Genomic DNA, 22,055 nt, shown 5'->3' with positions numbered 1-22,055 from the left:
TGTCACTAGTTCAACTCCCCTTGCATTTTCTTTTCTGGTAAGGGAAACTCCCCCAATCTTTCAGAAGGGCTGCAGCAGTGCACAAGGGCCCCACATTTTTTTCTGGTGCTTTTCTGAGAAGCAGTGTGGCAGCCAACCTAGCAGGGGGGCCCAGATGCTGATTTTCTAGTTTCAGAGCAGTATGATCAGGACAGAAAGGAACAAACTCTCCCCACAGCAAGATAGTCAGAAACTTAGTTATTTATCCAGTTAATTGTGGGGAGCACTGGGGTTTTTCTGCTACCCAAGACTAAGTAAATTTGTTTCAAGGATGTTGGCTTCGGGATGATGGTGGTCGAGATTTAATGGATCTCTCTCTGGAGAATTATTTGTGTGGTGGAGGTAGGAGAGAGCAAAGACAATAAGAGATGTACAAACCAAACAATCAATATTCTAAAACCTTCAATAATGTATCTAAAATTATGGGGTAGTGATTTTACTAGGGGCTGTATGTATGTGTGTATGTGTATGTATATCACATATATATGTGATATGTATATCACAATAGATATCAATATATATACACATATATGCACACACAAAGTGATTGTAACAAAGTATATCACATATATAGTAATATATAAAAATATATCACATATATTGTGTATGTATATATGTGACATATAACCATATATACACAGATAGTTTTTTTCTGGAGAACACTAAGTTAATCATCAATGTAAGATTGTGGTTTTAATTTTTACCAAATAAGAACTCAAAATTTAATAAATAAATAAAAATAAAAACCTACCATCTACTGTTATTATCACTTTATGAAAGAAAGAACAATTTTCCATTCCCATAATAGAAAAGATAAAATCTCAGAATAAAGGGCAGATGTATTAATGGAATAAATTATGTTCTACTACACAGATTACTGTACTGCTTTACATTTTCATTTTTCATGTCCAGGTGGAAATGTCCAAGCCAGTTAGTAGGGGCTGAGCTGCAGATGGCCCAACTTCTGATTGTGTGGCAGAATCATCCCATTGTTTCTCCTAAGAGAAGTATTTTTCCCTGATCAAAGAATGTGGGACAGTAATAAAGGTGTCAAGACTTACAGCCTTTGTTTCTTTCTACAGACAGTACATAGAGAATGGTATAGCTGTTTATGAGCCAGGTTGATTCTGCCATCCTTTCTCTTCTGTCTCAGACAATCATACAACTATCTTGCTGTAAAAAGCACCTCACAGTTTCTTTTTAAATGAAACCACACTTCCTTTATATTCTTTTCAGCTCAGTTCTCCTGTTCATATTGGGGCTAGGGAGATTTTCCATTGCAGGCTTCTTAAAATTCTTGATCCTTTTAGGGTATGAGCTGGTAATTCCCCTAAAGATCACCAAGTTCAATGTCACTCTTTACAGATGAGAACACAGAGGCTAAGAGAGTTAGAGTGGTGCCCAGCAGTGACAGAACCTAAGTTCTTGAATGTCAGTTTAGCAATGCCTTCCTCATTACAACTTCCTCTTCTGCCTTCATCACTTTCCATTCAGTTGCCTCTTTTTCCCTAGAAGAGCCCTTCTCCTTTCACATTGCCTTTGCTTTGAAGTTGCAGATCTCAAACCGTGTTTAGCTATTCCTTGGCTTTCCTCTGTATCCCTATTAGCTTCCTTTAAACTGCCTTTGATCTAGGTTAGACACTTCCCACTTCCTATGCTGAAGTTTGACACCAACAAACCTAGACAAGAGTCTTAGTCCACTCTTCAAATAAAAATAAGTGCTTGAAAATTATTCCTTAAGTCAAAGCTAGAGTCCTTTTTTTCTGCTATATCTAGTGGTTTTGCAGTAACTTTTCAAATTTCTCATTTCCCCCCATGTTTGGAATTTTATCTATTGGGGAGGGTTTTTGTGAATTTTGGTTTTGATCCACAATGTTATCTGAGTTTCAGATTCTATTTTCAGCAGTGCTTTCAGCTGAGTTTACTCCAGTTGCAAAAATATTCCTACTCTGTATGTGTTTACAGCAACTAAACATGAATGCAAATTGAGAAATTCAATCAACAGTGAATCATAGACCCCAGTTTCCACCTTTTCTGAACACTCTGGCAACCCTGCCTCCTGTAGCCAGGATCTCTCTCATGCCTCAGAAAGCAGCTATTTAGCATTTCACCACTTCTCTTGAGCATCTGACCCCGTAATTGTTTCCTTTTCTCTCAAAGAAAATAGAATCGGCCACGTAGGGACTTTTTCAACTTACTCTTCAATGAATCTCCCTCGAACACGTTCATCTGCAGTTTTGCCTTCTCTCCAATGTGAAAGCCTGAGATGATCCTAAACTTCTTCAAAGACAAACCATTCTAGATATGCTATCCTGTTCTGCCTCCTCAGTACTCTACTCCTTTGATTATGGCTACTTCTCCATCTATAGCCTTTCCACTAATCTGTCCTCTTAGTATTTACTCATGATAAAGTACTTCTCAACCTAAAACACATAGCCACATTCTGACCTCACCTTCATTTATGGTTAAAATTCTTAGAGATCACACCCCAGATCCACTATCCTACTATTTTACCCACACTTCAATTCATTGTGTTCTACTTTTTCTCCCATAGGTCCATTAAAACCCTTCTCATTGAATTTTTGGTTGCTACATTCAATGGACATTTTTCAATCCTTATTGACTTGGCCTTGGAGTGGAATTCTTTTTAGTTGATCACGAAAGCCTTATTGACTTTTGTATCCTTTGGGCCCAAAGCCTACAGGGTTTGTTAGAGTTCCTGGCACATAACAAAGTCTCAGTTTGATGACAACATTTAAATGGAAAACAGGTAGGAGCCAAATGGTGAAGGATTTTAACGCTGAGCTCTAAGGATTCGTTTTGATTATGGTAATGGTAATCTAGAAGACTGCGCAGGAAAGCCGTAGTATCACATCTTGTGGTAAGTAAACTCTGGGGCACTGGATGGAGTGGTGGTTTGCAAAGTGCAATGTGTACCAGCAGCATCAGCATTACCTGGGAGTTTGTTAGACAAAAATTCATAGGTCCCGCCTCTGAACTATTGATTCAGACATGCTGGAGGTGCGGCCACGTGATGTTATGTTCCATGAAACTCAGATGAACCAGTATGTTGGAGAGGAAACAGACACAGAACGAGTGTGAGTTATTTCATGACTGAAATAGTTTGTGGAGGTGTTGTCAAGTGGGGTGTGTGGAGAGGTGTATTCAGTCACTGGATAAAGGCCTTATGCATTTTTTTTTTTTGGTAACTACTGATTTACTTCTAGAGGGCATGCAATTCTAGTGCTGCCTCTGATGTCTCATTCACTCATTCATTCAACAGATGCTTACTGGGCTAAAGATCAGTATTTCCAGGGACAACATAGGCAAAGCCCTGAGCTAAAGTTATGATTATCACTGTATTAGATCACCTCTTTCAAGATCCTGGTAGATACAAACCGTAAGCACTTTCAGTAATTAGTGGAGGACAGCAAGAGGTTCTCCAAAGTCACCCCCAGGTGTGAACAATGAAAATGTTTAATTGAAAAACAGACCTCTACATTACCCAAATGTTTAGTTTCTTTTCAGAATTTTCCCATCAGGTTCAGCTAATCCAGGAGGCAGACCTTGTGGTCTTGTAGGCCCTCAGATCACTTTTAGAAACCAATTTTGTTAAGATTTCAGAGCAGGACAGCATTGAGCATAGACACAGTGCATGAAGTGAGGAGTAACAGAGTTCTCAGTTGTAAACCAGAGGAAGCAACTACCTGACTTAGGCTGAAAAGGAATTTATTCAATGGGCAGGAGTTGCCTGGAAACCAGAAGGAACAAAACCTTCAAGATGCATGGCCAGATTTACACAGAGCAATGGCTACTTAACATCTGTTGCCCCCACTGGATACTGGATGTTGGATGTTTCTCCTCTTGAGGGGCACTGCTGCTCTCAACATGGAACTTCCCTACCCACTTTCTTTGCTTTGCCAATCAGAGTGGGTGTCCCTGATGCAAGAGAGGTTGGGATTAACTTTTTGCTTCTAGAAGTAAAGGTGGTCTGTGCCATTTAAATACTGGAATGGAATTCAAATGGAAGACCAATGAGACAGAGATAGGGAGAGGGAGAGAGAAAGAGACAGAAATATTGATATAAACTTACAAGTCAGGTGTAACTTAAGATAGTAATGATCTAAGGCATAATCTAGATCAGGTACCAAAAGTGAAACGTTTTACTAATACTCATAATCCAATATATAAATGATATAGAAAGGGGATTATTCTGACTGCTGCTCTCCCTCCGTTCTATCCAACACATGTACACGTATTTGCTAGGCTCTAAATTACCTGCAAAGAATTCCAGGCCCTATCATGACATTTAAAAATGAGGGAGAACACATTTTATTCATCTTAAAAATTTCCAAGAAGGCTTGGAAATTGGATAGGAACAAAGGTTGTAAAGGGGCAGTAAGCTTGCATTTACTATTTGCTCTAGCTTGGTAAATTCAGACTTAGAAAAGTTAAGTGATGAATTTCCCTTAATGTCACAAAGTAGTTAAAGCTAAACAGGAGAGCAATTTCATTTGTGGTCTGGTGCTCTTACCAGTACTTTATCCAAACCAGACTCCCTTGATCTTCACTTGCCTCTTCTAGAAAATAGGTCTGACATAGACTAGTAGACATTGAGAAGACCTTCAAGGATGATTACTATTCTCTTAGCAACCCATTAAATGTTTTTCTCAAACATCCCTTGTTTTGTATTCTGCCTCTGATCTTTTTTTGGTACAACTGTCCTTGTTTCCTAGTTTTGAATTACCGCAAAAGCATATTTACATTACTTTAAAAATCATTTGTGGGGAAAAATAGTAATCTGTAATATTTGGATGGATTAATAATGCTAACCACAATTAATAACCTTGAGTACTTTAATTTCTATTTTTAATATTCTTTTAAAAGCCAATTTAAAAATATTCATAATAGTTTTATTCATATTAGTCCCAAACTGGAAACAACTCAACTATCCATCACAGGTGAATGGATAAACAAATTACAATACATTCATACAACAGAATACTAGTCAAAAAGAAAAAAAAGGGCATGAATTAGTGATCTTTGTGTTGATATGGAAGAATTTCAAAGCATTCAGTTGCATGAAAAAAAGCCAAAGGCAAATGAATATAGTCTATCCTGTATAACATTTATGTAAAGTCCTAAAGCAGCCAAACACAAATGATGATGATGGAAATCAGGACAGTGGAGGGGAAATGCGCAGTGAAGATCCCGGAAAGGGGCATAAACAGTTGTGTAGATTTGTTAAAACTCAATACCACTCTTAAAACCTGTGTATTTATTGTATGCAAAGTACACTCCAATTTAAAAAGTTGCACACATCCAGCTACAGGAATCTTATTTCCAGTTTCAGGGCTTTTGGGATAGAAGGAGTATTAACTATCAAAAAGAGATTCTCACAAAAAAATTAAGATAGTTAGATAATGATTGTTAAGTACAGAGTCCCTAAGCATGCCAAACAAAACCTTTTATATAGGTCAATGATTTAAGGAAAGAAAAACAAAATACCCACTGGGGTGCTTGGGTGGCTCAATTGGTTATACATCTGACTCCTGATTTCAGCTCAGGTCATGATCTCATGGTTTGATTTGTGGGGGATCGAGCCCTGCATCGGCCTTTGCACTGACAGTGCGGAGCCTGCTTGGGATTTGTTCTTTCTCGCTGCCCCTCCCCTGCTTGCACTGTCTCTCTCAAAATAAATAAATATTAAAAAAAAGTATCCATTGAAGCTAACAGATAACAAAATATTTATTTTATTGCTGTAAAATTAAAAATAGTAGACAAGCATATGTAGTTACAGTTCCAAAGCAGAATAATACAAATATATAAATTACTGCAGTTTTAAAAGAAAAAATAGCCAAGTAATGTTTAAAACTCTTTTAAAACCAACTTGTTTTTCACCACGATAGTTTCATTTTCTTTTCCCAAAGACCTTGGCACAATTCCGTAAAATAGATTTCTAACAGCAAAGAGATTTTTAAGTTCAATGATCGTAGTATATGCTACTCATATTTAAAGCAAGGTTAACACATACACAGGGACTATAAAAGTAGGGATGGTGGCATTTAAGCAGAAGTCACTACTGAACACTTTGTTAATTGCCTCTTTTGGAGGCAGGAGAATGGAAATAAACATCCTACCCATGTTTGAAAAAAGAAATATTTGCTAAAATTCCCTTTGCTGTCTGTGCAGTTGAGGAAAGTTCAACTAACACTTTGTTTAGGAGGGTGGGGAATACTCATCTTTATGGTATTTTTGTTTTACTTTGGTAAGCTTAAAATTGTGTACTAATGCAATATTACTAAAATGCATTCGTAATCTGTGCTCTTTTTAAGCCAAAAAGAATAGGGTTAAGTATATGTTACAAGCTAGGTGCTAAAATAATCTAATGCTAGAGACTTGCTATGATTGGTTCATAGCAAGATGACCACGTTGCTTAATAGGTTAGACTAAATTCTGTTAACCGGAGCAATTAGGAAGGGATGAAGTGAATGAAAATATGGAGATGGAGGGGAGACCTTCGTGAGTCCACCGTACTACTGCCCTCCTCCAAGACACCTTTCCTTGTGCCGGAGCCCGAGCACCTTATTATTCTGGTAAATAAACTCCTTCCTATGCTACCACCACAAAACTTAATGTGACAAGAATTACCTTTTGAAGGTTTTATCTTTATCTCTTACAAGTTTTACTCTTACTTGTGATTTTCACCACAAATTTCCTCCATAATTATTCCCACCAATCTGAATAATGCAACTAAAAACACTGAAATGATATCAAGCACCCTTTCATTATAGCTGCATCTGAACAAAAGATCTTTAAAAAACTTTGTAGAGTACTAAACTGTTTATTAAGTACTTAGAAATACTCAGATATCTTACTTCAGTATAAGCAGTCTCTGGCAGTAAATCAGAAAAAAAGAAAACACTATTAGAACTTTACACTGTCCCATTTGAAAACTTTTATGTCACAACCTAATTTTATGGTCACCAACTGAACCTCCTACTAACCTAAACAAATAATTTATTCTTTAAAAGTTCTTAAATTTGGGATGTATACATTTTCAACTGCATTTTACAACATTAATAACACAAGCAGATTCTTTTAAAACAGAACACAGTAAAACTGGTAAACATTAACATACACAAATAGATCCTCAAAAATTAATTTTAAAAAACTTAGGAAAAAATGACAAGCCTCAACAGTGTAAATGCCAAGGTAAAAAAAAATCTAAACAAAAATAAGAAAGCACTTTAAACCATTATCGGTGTTAAAGAATGTGGTCAGATGAAAAATCCAAGAAATCTCAAGATGCCTGTGAAGATGCCAATAAAATATATTTTGACTATATTTTTGAAATCACTTTCCAACATGAACTCATTATTTTAAAAGGAATTCTCAAGTGTATATAAAACTGGGCACTTTGTGGTGAAATGCACATAAATTTGAAAAACTAAGAACATTTCTTTGCTCCAACATCTAAGAACTACTTAATGGAACAAAACACTATTTTGCTGTCTGCATCACATATTGTAGGTGCCCTAAGTGCATGCTTTTTTTCTCTTAAAAAAGAAAAGAGACAAATTGGGATATTAAATGCTAGGATCAAAGAACGATAATCTCAAATTAAAGTAGATTTTTACCTTAATTGAAAGTCTGAACAAATCTGAAGACTCTAAAGAGAAGAATCTCATGTGGTCAAAATCACTTTGGACTTCCAAGTTGATTTTTAAAACTCCATCCAATTTGTCTAATTATGAAATCTAACATGAGTCTTATTTCACTCCCCTTAATCATATACACTCTGGAAATGTTAGATTGGCACTCTTCTCCCTTTTGCCATTTTTGAAACTGATAGATTATAGGAGATTTTCTTCAAAAAGTACTAACAATTGTACAGAAGAATAGCCAAGGATGGTAACAATATTTGTAGTATTTCATATTCTCTCAGACAGAACTCAACTCTGTCCCTTCTCCTTATTTTGGAATATACAGTAATTGCATCTTCATTCAATCAAGAAAACTAACATAGGAATCAAAATTCATCAAATAGATGGATAAACTGCTGTGCAAAATCCTCCAAGAGAAATGCTTCCACTACAGTATTCATCCAAATGAAGTACTAATGTGAGTGCCAGCACCGCAGACTGTTCACAGCACCTGTCCTCTGCAGAGCTTAGGTACAAATATCTAAATAAAATACATCAGAATCCTCAGTTAAGACCTTAGTACATGCACAATCCCACCCAATTGTTCCAAACTCATTAATAAAGCTACATATTTGCCATAATCAAAGCAAAACATTTTTCTTTGGATTAACACTGTTGCATTTAGGACCACACCATATGGCTCATACTCTGGAAACAGACTACTACTGATCTCAATTGCAACACATCCCAAACTTTTATGACTGTCCCTAAGTGATCTAAATAGAAGCACAAATGTGTGCAAGCACACTGGCTGGTAACATTCTTGATGAATTATGCCAAAAAAGAGTAAAGTCAAATTAAAAAAAAAGTGACCTAACAACTAAGCATTTACTATTTCCTGGCATCATCAGGAAATGTCTTTATTCAACTTGTAAATTTATAAAGATTTTGATATTGCACACATTCAGTTTAAAGCTTATCAAAACTAAGGCAAAGTATCCCCCCTCTCCCTGGATTTCAAATTTGTTTTGGATGCCTCGAAAATTCAGAGAAATTGAAAGCATTTTTCAAAAGCTCCCTCTGAAAACAAAATCAACTGAGATATCAATTAATACTCTCAGGCAAATTTAACACATGTTAGTATTACAAAAAGTTGTCTTCTACTAGACTGAGGCGTTTCTTTGCTTAGTCAAACACTGTTTGTGTTCAGACTAAAATGTGACCCAAGCCGGGGCAGGCTGCCAAATTTAAAATAGAAGTCATTCATATCTTTATGCATGAAGCCACCAAGTTAATGGGCTTCACTGTAGATTCTTTCAAGCAAAGATCTTGCCTCATAAATACAAGCTAAGCACCAACAGAAAACAGAATTTAGAGCCCATTTTAATTCTGTATTGGTTATAGCTTTTACTGTATCACAATGTTATAAAAAAAACTTATCTAGCTGTTTAAAACGACATAGTAGCTCAGAATTCTTTGGAAACATCTGAGGCAACTTACAAGAATATCCTTTTAACATGGGCTTCTTTTTTTGAATTAAAGTTTTGTTTTCCTGTGTCAAGCAGTCTTCTCTTCTCCTTTAAATTCTAAAGTTTAGAAAAATGCCTCACAATGCTTTCTTTGGGTCAGTAATGTTGATAGAATTTGGACAGTTTAAGGACTGTTGAATATATATCTGAAGTGGCACACAGAAGAATTAAATTTTTTTTTTCAAAGACAGGACAACAATTTCACAGCACATTCAATTTGACAGATATTACACTGGACTCGGAAGTGAGGCTTGACTTACTCTGTCCAAATTCTAACCTGTCAAAGTAATTAGAATGAAAGTCATAATGAAGTAGAAGAGATTTTTACTTCTATGGAGACAAGCTGACATATGAAATCTAGATTAGCATTTTCTTTCTGAACGAACTCAGAACTGCTTTTGTTAGAAAAAAATAATGTACTTTTTTCTTGGATACTTGCTTTAAAAAGTTAATTCCTCTTTCTAAGAGTTATTAGAAGTCAAAACAATTCAACTAGATAGATTTCTACTTCAAAATACATTTATCTTTGGAAAACAATAGTAAAAAGAGTGTATTAAGAGAATAAAATGCAGTGATCTGAAATATGAGTGAACGCAGTCACACAGGAGAAGTGTAAATATAATATACAGAGGCATTCAAATACACATTTATAAAGAGAATGGAAAGGTACCTAAAATAGCATTTTTATATATAAAACTTTCATATTAAAATATTGCTCATAATAAATAAGAGGTGTATTATGAATTCCATTTCCCTCTTAAAAGTTATCTTTAGTAGTTGAGACTAATCTAAGGAGTTTGTTAATTTTCTATTGTTTTGACAGGTGGATTACATTAAAATGTTTAATCAAAGCACACTGTAACAGTAGTCACATGTGGTAAGTTAGAGAGGGCCATTTAGTAATAATGGGAAGAAAAATTCCCAGCATGAACCATAATGATTAATCCTAGAAGACTAGAGCGTAACGATCTGCTTTATTTGACACAGATGTTATATACTGCCTTCAGCTTTGCAAATTTAAGGACCATAGAAAAATGGGACCATTAACTTGCTTCAAATTCTTTAAAGTTGGCATGCCTGGCAGACCAATAAATGGTAGGGACATGAGGGCAAAGGAAAGAAGTGTTAAGTTTGGTTTAGTTGTTTATGGGCAGGTGTGACTTCATTCCTGTTCGCCCCACTTGCTGCAGACACGGTAACTTGGAATAGTTCTTGAGGAGCTGTTCGATGGCCACGTGGCGGACGTGGAGCTCTGAGGCCAGAGAGTCTTTTTCTTGCACTTGGTGTGTTAACTCTTCAAAAACTTCTGTAAAGATTTAAAAGGTAGTGGAATATATAGTAGGTTCAGTCAATATGCACTATGACTTGTGGACAGAAAGTACCCATTAATACTCAGGTCTGGAACTACTAGGAGGATTAAATGAAATCATATCTATAAAGTACTTTCTACAGAATAAACACTTGATAAATAGAAGTTGTTATTACTATTTTATTATTCTGAGATTATGTGAGATTAAGAAGACTACCGGCCATGGAGGGAAGGTAGGGGTTATATGATCTTAACCTGTTTCTACTAACTGAATATACGATCTTTGTAAGCAACTTAATATCTCTGAAGTGTAAGTCCCTCACCTAAATGGAAATCAGCTGCTTAAACAACAAAAAAACCCCAAAAACTAAACTTACATACAAAAAAGGAAACAGCTGGGGAATTTGAACATTAACTGTTGTTAGTGTTAGCACCATATCTGATGATGTTAAAAGATTACCAGCTGTTTTTTTGTTGTTATTATTTTTAGGTGTGATAATGAGTTTGTGATTACCTTTAAAAGAAATTATCTTTCAGAAAAAATCTTGAAGTATTTGTGGACAAAACAATTTATCTGGGATCTGTTTCAAATAATCCATGCTGCACATGGGGTGAAAGGAATGGTACAAGCAGAGATGAGGGGAAATTAGCTATTCTTTTCATAATAGTTGAAGCTGGTGAAGATGGGTCAAGGCGTTCATTATACTATATTCTTACCACTTTTGTGTTTGACATTGTTTATAATTTAAAAAACTCCACAGAACAGGGTTAATACAACCTTAAGGAACTATTAGAAAGCACACTCAGGCAGTGCCTGGCATAATAAAATGCTAGGAAGAGAGGAGGGTTTAGTTATCTCCATTTTTACTTAAGAAAGAAAAACTTATTTCCCCTTTAGTTGATAAAGGAGTTGTTTGCTTATTCTTTTTGCTCTGGAAGTTCCAATAGGTTCTGATCCCGTTTCTGAATTTAAATGCAGATAAAGCTAAGAATGTCATGTCGTGAGGGATTTTCTGCATCAAAATGTTCACATGCATAAAACATTGACACTGAATCTTTACCCTGTATTTCTTGTCGGAGCTTTGCATTCAGTTGCTTTACCTCACCAAGAGTCATCGAATTCACTGAAACATGAAAATATGTTAATTATTACTACAGTAACCTGGGAAAATAAACTGTCTGCATCACCAATACCATATTCTACTTAGAAAAACATTCACTAAACTGCCATTAGAGTATTCACCTGTACTCCAGGATTCATTCATTAACTCTTACCGTGTGGAGGATATTTTCAAATTCTAACCACAACTCACTGCAAGAAACAGATTTTATGTATCACTCCCAGTACACCTCCACCAGAATCAAAAGTCTGCCAAAGAATACTTAGTAAAGTGCTAGAAGTCACTACTCACCAAGTGGATTATGCTGAGGCACTACATAGTTAATGATCCACAGTTGGGAAAACACTAAAGTCCTGTGGAAATAGTTTGAAAAACTGATCTGTCTCATTATATAACCTTAGATAACTCATATGTAGAATTTAGAAGTTGCATAAAAATACACCCAAAGTCCCTTCTAGTTTTAAAATCCCTTGACTTAAAGTCAATTAGAATGGTCTCAGTTTCTGTTGAATTTTTGCAGAAATAAATGAAAATTGAATGGGTCACTTTCCCTAACTTATTTAAAATAAGTGCAAACATTACATTTGTCCTTTAGTGAAATGTCAGATTTTTGCTTTTGCAATGCCGTCCCCAGTAAATTCGTCTTGTAGCAATGAGCGACGTGACAACGTATGTTAGCCGATGGTTGAAGATGTACTTCTAAACTACATGGACTTCAAACTTCCAATTCTTTTTGTCAATTCCATTTAGTAAATTTATTAAATTTACTTATTTTAAATTTATTAAAAAAGATGAAGGGGCTGCAGAATTTGAATGCTTTAGGACATATTAAGGGGTATTTGAGAGGACCGATGGAGAATTTAAGACATCTCATTTTTGCTAGGGTGAAATTGTCATTTAAATATTCTATAAAATCTGTAATTCTAGAGCAAAATTCTTGACATATCACATACATAAAAGTGTAAAAAGAGCAAAGCCGGCAAAACTGCAACCTTTACTCTTCTCCCCATTTTACTTACATTCCTCTCTGCTGTAACGTGGATGGTGGGGCTGGACACTAGCCTCTGGACCAGAGGTTATTCCTTCTTTTTTCTGGGCCTGGTTGTGACGATGCGGCCACAATACACCACCGTGGCATAAAGTGGCACCTGAATCGGGCACCACAGCAAGCTCAAAGTCTGTACTTTCCCGCCGCTCCAGGATTCTTTGTGAACAGTTTGAGAGGCCGCCTGCATTCCCATCTACCCACTTTGCAGAATACTTTGGTACTTGAGAGTCCAACTGTGGGAGGAACTTTTTATCAGGCGTATGCCTGCAACTTAACAGGTGATGCTGGGGAGTTTTAGAGCACTCAGAATCTGAATCCAGATCCTTATTTTGTGCATACTGTACAATCCAGTTTATCTTCTTACTCAAAAGAGTTTTAACTTCTTCATAAGTACTTTTTGAAAGTTTAGATCGAGGACAATCCTGGTTTGCAATCAAATGGTATTTTTCAAAGCAGTCTTTATGGCCCCTTAACGATCTGGTGTGCAAGAGATTAGATTTTGGTACTCCTATAGAGAAAAAAATAAAAGACAACATTTTGTTTCTTAAAAGCTGCAGTAAGAGTATATAAAGATCTTAGTAAAACATGGGTCTCAGTCTTCAGGTTTGTGAATTAGAGGAAAAATTCTAAAGAATACTGGAGTTAATAACAAAATATGGTCTAATAATATCTGCTTCAGTTTAACTATATATTCAGTAATATTAAATTCATATTAATAATAAGCCTTTCTAAGGACTTACTGATTCAATTTAAACCTTGGTCCAGAGGCATGTTACTGCATATAATATAAAAAAAGTACTGCCAAACCAGCAATTTACATTTACAAAATGTTGGCCTTTAGAGTATAGTGTCCTTCACTAAGCCTCCTGAAGTACACACTTGGAAAAATTTCTATTTTAAGGCTAATTAAGAGAAATGTTGGATAACTTTTCCCAATAAAAACATAGTCGATCATGTTCTTAAATTATCGTTATGTTTTATTGGAGAAGAATTCACCATAACCAGAAAAATACACATGAATAAAAGCCTCATAAAGTCAATGAACTAGATTATCTGTCTGTCTGTCTGTCTGTCTATCTATCTAGATTCTATCTAGTAGGTCTCATGCCCAGCATGGAGCCCAATGCAGGGCTTGAACTCATGACCCTGAGATCAAGACCTGAGCTGAGATTAAGAGTTGGACACTTGGGGCTCTAGGGTGGCTCATTTGGTCAAGCAACTGATTCTTGGTTTCAGCTCAAGTCATCTCATGGTTCGTGAGTTTGAGCCCTGCATTAGGCTCTCTGCTCTCAGCACAGAGACTGCTTCAGATCCTCGGTCTCTTCCTCTCTCTACTCCTCCCCTGCTTGCCCGCTCTCTCTCAAAATAAATAAACTTAAAAAAAAAAAAGAGTTGGACACTTAACTCAGCCACCCAGGTGCCCCTAGATTTATTTTTTTTAAGAAAATGAAAGCATCTAAAATGTTCACATTTGTTTAGCTTACTAAAACTTTATCAGATAATTTTATCCTCTAGAAGAAATGCATTACAATTTTCATATAGCGGTAAATTCTATCTGCTCCAATACAATAACGAGTATAATTCTTCAACTCACAAATGTTCATTATATACTATAAATAGTGGAAATATTCTTATCACACTTTTCTATTTCCCAACTTTTTAGTAAGCTCAAGTATGCCATTTCAATTGTTTTTTAAACTACAGATTATAGAACACATTTTCAAACACGTAATACATTTCATAATACAGAATACAGGATTCCATTTTTATAAGTTCAAGTCATATTATTAAAGTCAAACAGCAGTATGTTTATACTGAAAGTGAATAAGGGATGTCGAGTTGAAAATTAATGCCTGCCAGAATTAACCAGGCTAAATCTGCTTAGCTTTGAAAATAGGGTAAGTGGAGTGCCACTCAGGTGCTAGGTTAAAAAAAAAAAGTTTTAGCTGACTTATCAGAAAAAATTACATTCTGCATTCATCCTTTGTTTTAAAAACTGAGGTTGCAACAATTTTATTAACTGAACTGGAATCTCTGGCTAGTAGTAACATAATGAAGCATTTGCACCTCAATGGTATTAAATCAGGTATAAAAGTGCTTTTAAGTATTAATTTTCCTAAAACGATGTAACATCAGCCAATGGTGGGACCTGCTGAGTTTGCCAAAACCAGGGCTAAATGGGCCATCATTTTGCTCACGAGTGAGCTATGTGAGTGCACCTCCTGAACAATGATAGTGTAAGCCCGTGGGGACAGCTGCTCTCACAAGGCAAACTCAAATATCTCAGCCTTGCGTCTTCTGTTGAGTACAAAAACAGACCTTAAACAGAATTTCACATGCATTTTATTTAACCCTTTGCTATTTGTACTGCAGTTGTGCGCACGCGCGCGCGCGCGTGTGTGTGTGTGTGTGTGTGTGTGTGTGTGTGTGTGTGTGTTTACCAGTTACTGTCTGATTAGGTCAAATTTCTAGCAAAATTAAAATATTTAAGTGCAAACCCTCAAAGCTCTATTTGATAACACAACCGTACAACTTCAAGACTGGGTAAATTAACATGAAAAAGAAGTTCACAAATCTTGCTTTTATTTAAAAAATTTTTTTTATATTTATTTGACAGAGAGACAGAGTGTGGGCAGGGGAGTGGCAGAGAAATAGGGAGACATAGAATCTGAAGCACCCTCCAGGCTCTGGGCTGTCAGCACAAAGCCTGATGCGGGGCTTGAACTCATGAGCCGTGAGATCATGACCTGATCAAAGTCAGACACTCAACCGACTGAGCCACCCAGGTGCCCCAAATCGTGCTTTTTAGAATAAAAATATTAAAAGGTTTGTTATTACATATGTTTTTGGCCATAAATAAGACAAAAATGTAGCTAGTACAAAATTATAGCCCAAATAGCTAGCTTCACTCTGCTGTTTGATTCTAATACTTACTGCACTGGATAAACAGTAGGTAGGTAGAGAACCTGAACTTGCTTACTTTACTAATTCGGGAAGATTTATTCAAGAGCTGCCTTATTCTGCAACCTGCCTTCAGTGTCACTGCCAACAGATGGCTAACCAATCCCCAAATGGTCAAGGGTCTCCTCCTCAGTCCACTCCCAGAGCTCGAAGCCATTGCTTAGTTGATTCTATTAAACACAGCAGATTTTAAGTTACACTGGTCTATATGAAAAGAGATTCTTTAGCAATAAAAAAAGGTTTAAATTATGCTACAGAAGTTAATTTTTGATGTTAAATATTATGGGCTTTTGGTATTTATTTAGAAACTTCAAAAATTGTACTGACAAAAGATAAAAAATTGTATGAAACAATGAATTTCCTGATGTACCCAGAGCTTCAACAGCAGGTCAACAGATGTCTATTTGAAGGACAAAGTAGGCTTCTAAAGTAAAAGATTTTTCTTATCTAATGTTCCTTCTTAGTAATTTGTGCAATATAACTTTTCTTTGAAAAATATTTTTAATTTTTAATTTTATTGAATTAATTAATTAATTAATTTTTAATGCCTTTCATTTATTTTTGAGAGACAGAGAGACAGTGCGAGCAGGGGAGGGTCAGAGAGAGAGGGAGATACAGAATCTGAAGCAGGCTCCAGGCTCTGAGCTAGCTGTCAGCACAGAGCCCGACGTGGGGCTTGAACCCAGGAACCGTGAGATCTGACCTAAGCCAAAGCCAGATGCTTAACCGACTGAGCCACCAGGCGCCCCTAATTTTATTTATTTTGACAGAGAGATAAAGAGTAGTGGAGGGGCAGAGGGAGAAGGTGAGAGAGAATCCTAAATAGCCTCCACGCTGTCAGCACAGAGCTCCATGTGGGGCTTGAACCCACGAACTGTGGGATCATGACCTGAGTCGAAATCAAGAGTTGCTTAACTGACCGAGGCACCCAAGCACCCAAAAATAATTTTTCTTTTACTTTTTACCTAAATCTCCAAATTAATGCTAGGAACTCAGATAAGAACATGATTACATGCATATAAATAGTCTTTTGGGATGAATAGCAAATCAGAGAACAATATTCAATTTACTGGGCAAATACATGAATATAACTAATTTCTTTCAGATATTCAGGAGTAAAAGTCACCTATAAAAGAGATGAGGGGTGCCTGGGTGGGTCGGTTGGTGAAGTGTCTGACTTCCACTCAGGGCATGATCTCATGAGCCATTGAGTTTGAGCCCTGCATCGGGCTCTCTGTTGCCAGCACAGAGCCTTATTTGGATTCTCTGTCCCCTCACTCTCTGCCCCTCCTTTGCTCATACAATCTCTCAAAAGCAAATATTTTCTAAAAGAAAAATAAAACACATGATAAAACAGTTTCATGGGCAAGAAAGAGTTCTGAATATAGGGAACACTTATATTTAGATGGCCAATGGGCTCCTCAAACACCTCCTGAACAACATTCTTCCTCCATTCTAAGTGCCCACACCTTAAATCTGATTCTCTTCCTGAGTTTGGCACCACCAACTGTTCAAGGAAGAATCCTAGGTGTCCCCATGGACAGCTCCTTCCCTCACTTATCCCAACTGTTTTGCTGTCCATGTTAGAGGATTCTTTTCCCCATAAAATCTAGCAGTACAACATCCCAAATCCTGCTTTACCTGATCACCCCTCTCACTGAACTGTCTGGGTCATCACCATCTCCTGTCTGGTTCTTGCTGCAATACATCTGGGCTGGCTGAGAACACCAGACTCCACGAGGGCCTCTTCCCTGGCCTTTACCTCTGGCTATCAGTAAGTTCTGCGAGAAAGGGCACATGCCTGGCACATGGCGAATACTCAAGAAAAAGTAGTTAAATGAATAAAGGAAAATTTAAATTATACTAAAACAAACAAAACAAAACAAACTTACTACCGATTGTCATTCAAGGTCTACTACAATGGACTTTTGTCCATCCTGGGCAGAGGAAGCAGGACGTGCAGTTTTGCCAGACTACTCAGAGATTAAATAAAGAAAGCCATCCTCAGTGAAGTTATTCCTGCTTAGTTTTAATGGGCCAGTAGTCTGAAGCACTGATGAGCTGATACACAGATGGCAATCTTGTGGTATCATTCAATCTGCCAGGCAAAGCCACAAATTTCTACTCAACTGTGTAATTTTAATAAAAATTTACGTGTAGCGAATATATAAGACTTTTACGTAAACTGTAGCTCATTATTACCTTTAATTTCTTTAAGCTCACTAAAGATTTAAAACTTGACTTGAGTTTTAAAGTTCAATTTGAAAATGTTTGTTTTATAAACATGGTTTAAAATATCCCATGCAGTAGCACAGGTAACGAAACATTCAAAAAGTGTAATACACAGACTACTCCATATACTTGAACAAATTGCTTTTTAATCTAGAAAAGAATGTGAGTAGCCCACTTAATTTGTATCAGCAATATACGTGCCATTTTATAAACTCTTGAAGTGATTTTGTTTTTTTCCACTTCATCAGCTCGAATTATTATAAGAGAAACAACTATTGCTATTATCAGAGATCCCAGTGAGTTTCCCTACTGACTTTTCAATTTTAATTGTGTTTACAAGTGTAAACTGCTCTGAGCACTAATTTGTTTTCTCAGCAGCTTTTGAAAAGGAATGAATCTAAATGCAATTAAATGAGTTGATATTTTTGAAGAGCAGAGTTATAAAGGAGTTTCCAAACCAATTCAACAACAACTGCACTACAGCTTCCGCACTAATAAACATGTTGAAGGCCAATGTAATTGACATCTTAACTATTATGAAACTTCTTTAAAACATACTTCAAAAATGTCCATGTGGTTTTTTTGGTCAGGAAGTCATTATTATTAGAGAACCAAGACCCTAATTGGAAACCATAATAGCTTTTTTAAAAGTACTAGCTCCTCTGACGAGAGGCCATTTAGGAATTTATACAGGCAGCATATTTCTGTATGAAAGAGGGTATTTTAAAAAGTTAAGCTATTCCTATTCAATAGTTTTTTTCTTTTTTATCTGTTCCCACTTTCATCTCTGATTTTGTTATGCCATTCTCACATACGTTGAAAACCCTCCCACTAACCCATCTGGCATGCTATCCCCATTTCTATTCTTTAAGTCCCTCTTTAGGATCAATTTACTTTTAAGAAAACTTGGTTAAATCCATAGAAGAGCAAAAGTCACTCAAATATAGACTTTTCTACCTACCACTATCGCCTTTTAAAATAAGGATGTTTCCATGCTTATATTTAATCTGCCTATTGTAGCAACACATCTCTTTCCACTAATGAGACTCCAAATGACACTAAAAAAATTGGCATGAAACCCAAACACTTAGCAAGTCATACTGCATGTACCACTATCCTTGGATCCCCCCAAATTTTTTTTAGTGTTTATTTATTTTGAGGAAAGAGAGAGCATGAGCAAGGGAGAGACAGAGAGAAGGAAAGACACAGAATCTGAACCAGGCTCCAGGGTCTGAACTGTCAGCACAGAGCCCAACGCGGGGCTTGAACTTCCGAATCGTAAGATCATGACCTGAGCCTAAGTCGGCATTTAACCTACTGAGCCACCCAGCAGGATTCTGGATTTCACCCCCAGTCTCTTGAAGAAGACCTTACTTGTGATTTGGTGGTACTGAGATGAGCAAAGTACTCTTTTCTTGATGGTTCACCAGCTGGTCCTGTCAAAAAGCACCCATTTCTCAGTGGACTTCATTGATGCCACATGGCTTTCTACTTTACACATCCCTGAATTCCGTCATCTGACTCACTCGAATCCTGCCTTAGTAGACTCCATCCATTAGATTTCATCTTGAATTTGATTACTTACTTCATTTCCCAATCGAAGGAATGGCTTGATATAATTTGGTGCCAGTTAGACAGAGCAAACATAACACAGCCAGTAGCTGGATGTAAAGCTGTGAATGCACTCGTCAGCACATCACGGGTAGACCGGACAGCTCTAACAGAGCAAGCTCTTCATTTTTACTTCAAACATAAAACAGCATTAGATGACTGGCAGTGTTGGTTTTCCAAAATGTGGGTTTGTGTGTTCGTTCTTAATATTTAAATAAGGCAAAGAAATTTTAGCGACAAATTTAACTTCCAGGCTGTTAACATCCTGTGAAGAAATTTGAAACATACTGCCTTCAAACATGACCAACATTTGTGCAACAATTTGTGTGGTACTGCTTCACAATCTTTTCTATGCAGACTCACACTTTGCCCAGTTTAAAGAATTCTCCAAGAGTTAAGGTGTTTTTCTTTTTATGATGATCTTATCTTGGTTGCTGAGAAAGGGAGTACAAGGACCTGAATGTTTATGTTCTGCTCCTATTAAGAAGTAATCCTGAGCATCTTTAAAGTGTTAATTGTAAAAATGGGAGGAGGGCTAAACTTTGTTGTGCTAAGAAAGACTTTTAAAGGATTAAGATGTTACTTCTTTGTGAAGATCAGATTCCCATTTCCATTAAAAGGAACAGAAGAAAAGCTCTATAAATAGATGTAGCACACCTACGTCCATCCATGCTGCAGACAAGTTTTGTTTAGCCTACAAATGTATTAAAAGAAAAAAGATATCTACTTAAAATTTTCAGTTTCTTGGTTTCTCTTAAAAGCCAAATCTGAAGATCTGGCAGCAACTGGCTAGTAGTGAGAAGCAGCTGCCATCTGAAAATAGGGCAAGTGCTTCTTTAATTCAAAACAGTTCTTATCATTTCCTTCCTGAATATGCAGGGTACCTATGACCCAGCAGGCTTTGCAGCCACGCTGGCCAGTGACATGTGTACTATATCAAGACTGTGCAGTCATAAAGGTCTGAATTGCTTTGGTGTAAAAACTGCTTGTCCCAATCATGCTTTGACACCTAACTCGACCAGGCTGGTTTGCATCTGATGAGCAAGCAGAAGCAGCCAAGCTAGGATTCCACAAGCGTTTTTACCATTATATCTATTGCCCTTCACAGCCACTCAGTGGGAGGATGCTCAGATTGTCTATCCTGCCACGGGACTAAAGGTGGGAAATTAAACCAAAGGCAGGAAGGCAAGGATACATAGTTGGAACACCTACTTCCTTTCCACACCCGTAATAGGCCAGGCTTCTGTTTTTATTGGATCCCGGGGTGCCTTAGTGAGTACTGTGATAATAAGTGTCTTATTCCCTCCCACTCATGCCTTGAGCTAACTCAGGAGTCACTGAAGAGTGTGTCATATTCAAGTACTGGACATACTGTTTAAAAGTAGTAAGTAATTGCTTATCACTGCATTTAGCAGATGGAATTGCTGGCAACCACAGTAAGCCAATATACAGATGGGCTCAGCAACTTGCTTTTCCACATTTTGAGACTCAATGCCCTAAAGAAAGATATACCAACAGGTGGTCTTTAGACAGCAGACTGCAGCTTAGAGATGTTTATTCTATTCTAAAGTTTCTGTATGTGCTAGGAGAAGGATTAAACAGTTAAATAGCTTAACCCAGGAAATGAATTAAAAGGGCAAATTTCAGTAAGCAAAGAGCTCAGAGAGATAATGTTAAAAGATAAACTTCAATCTCTAATAATGAAGGAGTTGAGGTCTGGTAATGAAAATATATAAACTACAAATGCCTTGTCAAAAAGAAAACCTCTCAGTGAATTTTACTTTTTCATTTTAACAGTTGGAAAACTGGGGAAACACACCTACGTAACAGCTGTTTATTACTAACAGTACAAAAAAATAAGTCCACATTCAATTCTATTCCCTAATTTAGCTACCTGTTTTTTTGTTGTTTGGGAGAGAGCTCGCACACAAGCAGAGGAGAGGGCAGGAGACCGAGAATCTCCCAACATGGGCCTCTATCTCATGACCCAGGGATCATGACCTGAATCAAAACCAAGAGTTGGATACTCAACTGACTGAGCCACCCAGGCTCTCCTAGCTACCTATTTTTTAACAAGCAATGTCCAATAGAAGATTCTATGATGGACATGATTTATATCTTACCCAATATTGTAGCCACTAGCCACATGTAGTTATTAAGTATTTGAATATAGCTGGCATGATCAAGAACTAAAAATTTAACCGTATCTAATTTTAATTAAGCTTAATAGCCACATTGTGGTAAGGCTACCAAATTGGATAGGGTAGTTTCTCTGGAGGTAATTAAACAAAAGGGTTCTTGGGATGAAAACATGGATAGAAGCTGTCCCAGGTTCTTACTAATGGTTTACTATGGGCTACTAAGCTCACAGTAGCATACCATATAAAAAGCTAAATTCGTTGGTCTAGTACATTAAAATGTCAAATTTAGACTAATTTTTAAGTGGTACAATTAAAGTTACACTATAAAAAGTCTTAAGTCAGTAATCCAACTGACTCAGGTAAGCCTCTACTTGTTCCATTTTCTCCAAAAGAGCTCTAACTGAATATACTGACATTT

General features: G+C 36.8%; 1 protein-coding gene across 3 annotated transcripts in view; it reads right to left on the bottom strand.

The window, feature by feature from the left end:
- Positions 1-5,774: 5,774 nt before the first annotated feature.
- C5H21orf91 (chromosome 5 C21orf91 homolog) overlaps positions 5,775-22,055 on the bottom strand; it is a 32,000-nt gene continuing 15,719 nt past the window's right edge. Inside the window, exons 3-6 of one of the 3 annotated variants that reach the window (XR_003908565.1) lie at positions 12,664-13,200; positions 11,585-11,647; positions 9,186-10,520; positions 5,775-8,226 (exon numbers count right to left, since the gene is read on the bottom strand). Coding sequence is in view for 2 of the 3 variants with exons in the window: in XM_029939116.1 (XP_029794976.1) it covers positions 10,351-10,520; positions 11,585-11,647; positions 12,664-13,200 (770 nt within the window). In the remaining variant the exon portion in view is untranslated. Of the gene's footprint in view, positions 10,521-11,584; positions 11,648-12,663; positions 13,201-22,055 lie in introns of all 3 variants that reach the window. The other 2 variants (XM_029939116.1, XM_029939117.1) reach the window with 2 other exon arrangements.

This window comes from Suricata suricatta, chromosome 5, assembly GCF_006229205.1.
Source record: "Suricata suricatta isolate VVHF042 chromosome 5, meerkat_22Aug2017_6uvM2_HiC, whole genome shotgun sequence".
In the NCBI taxonomy this organism is placed as follows: Eukaryota; Metazoa; Chordata; class Mammalia; order Carnivora; family Herpestidae; genus Suricata; species Suricata suricatta.
This window is presented reverse-complemented; position numbering and strand designations above follow the sequence as displayed.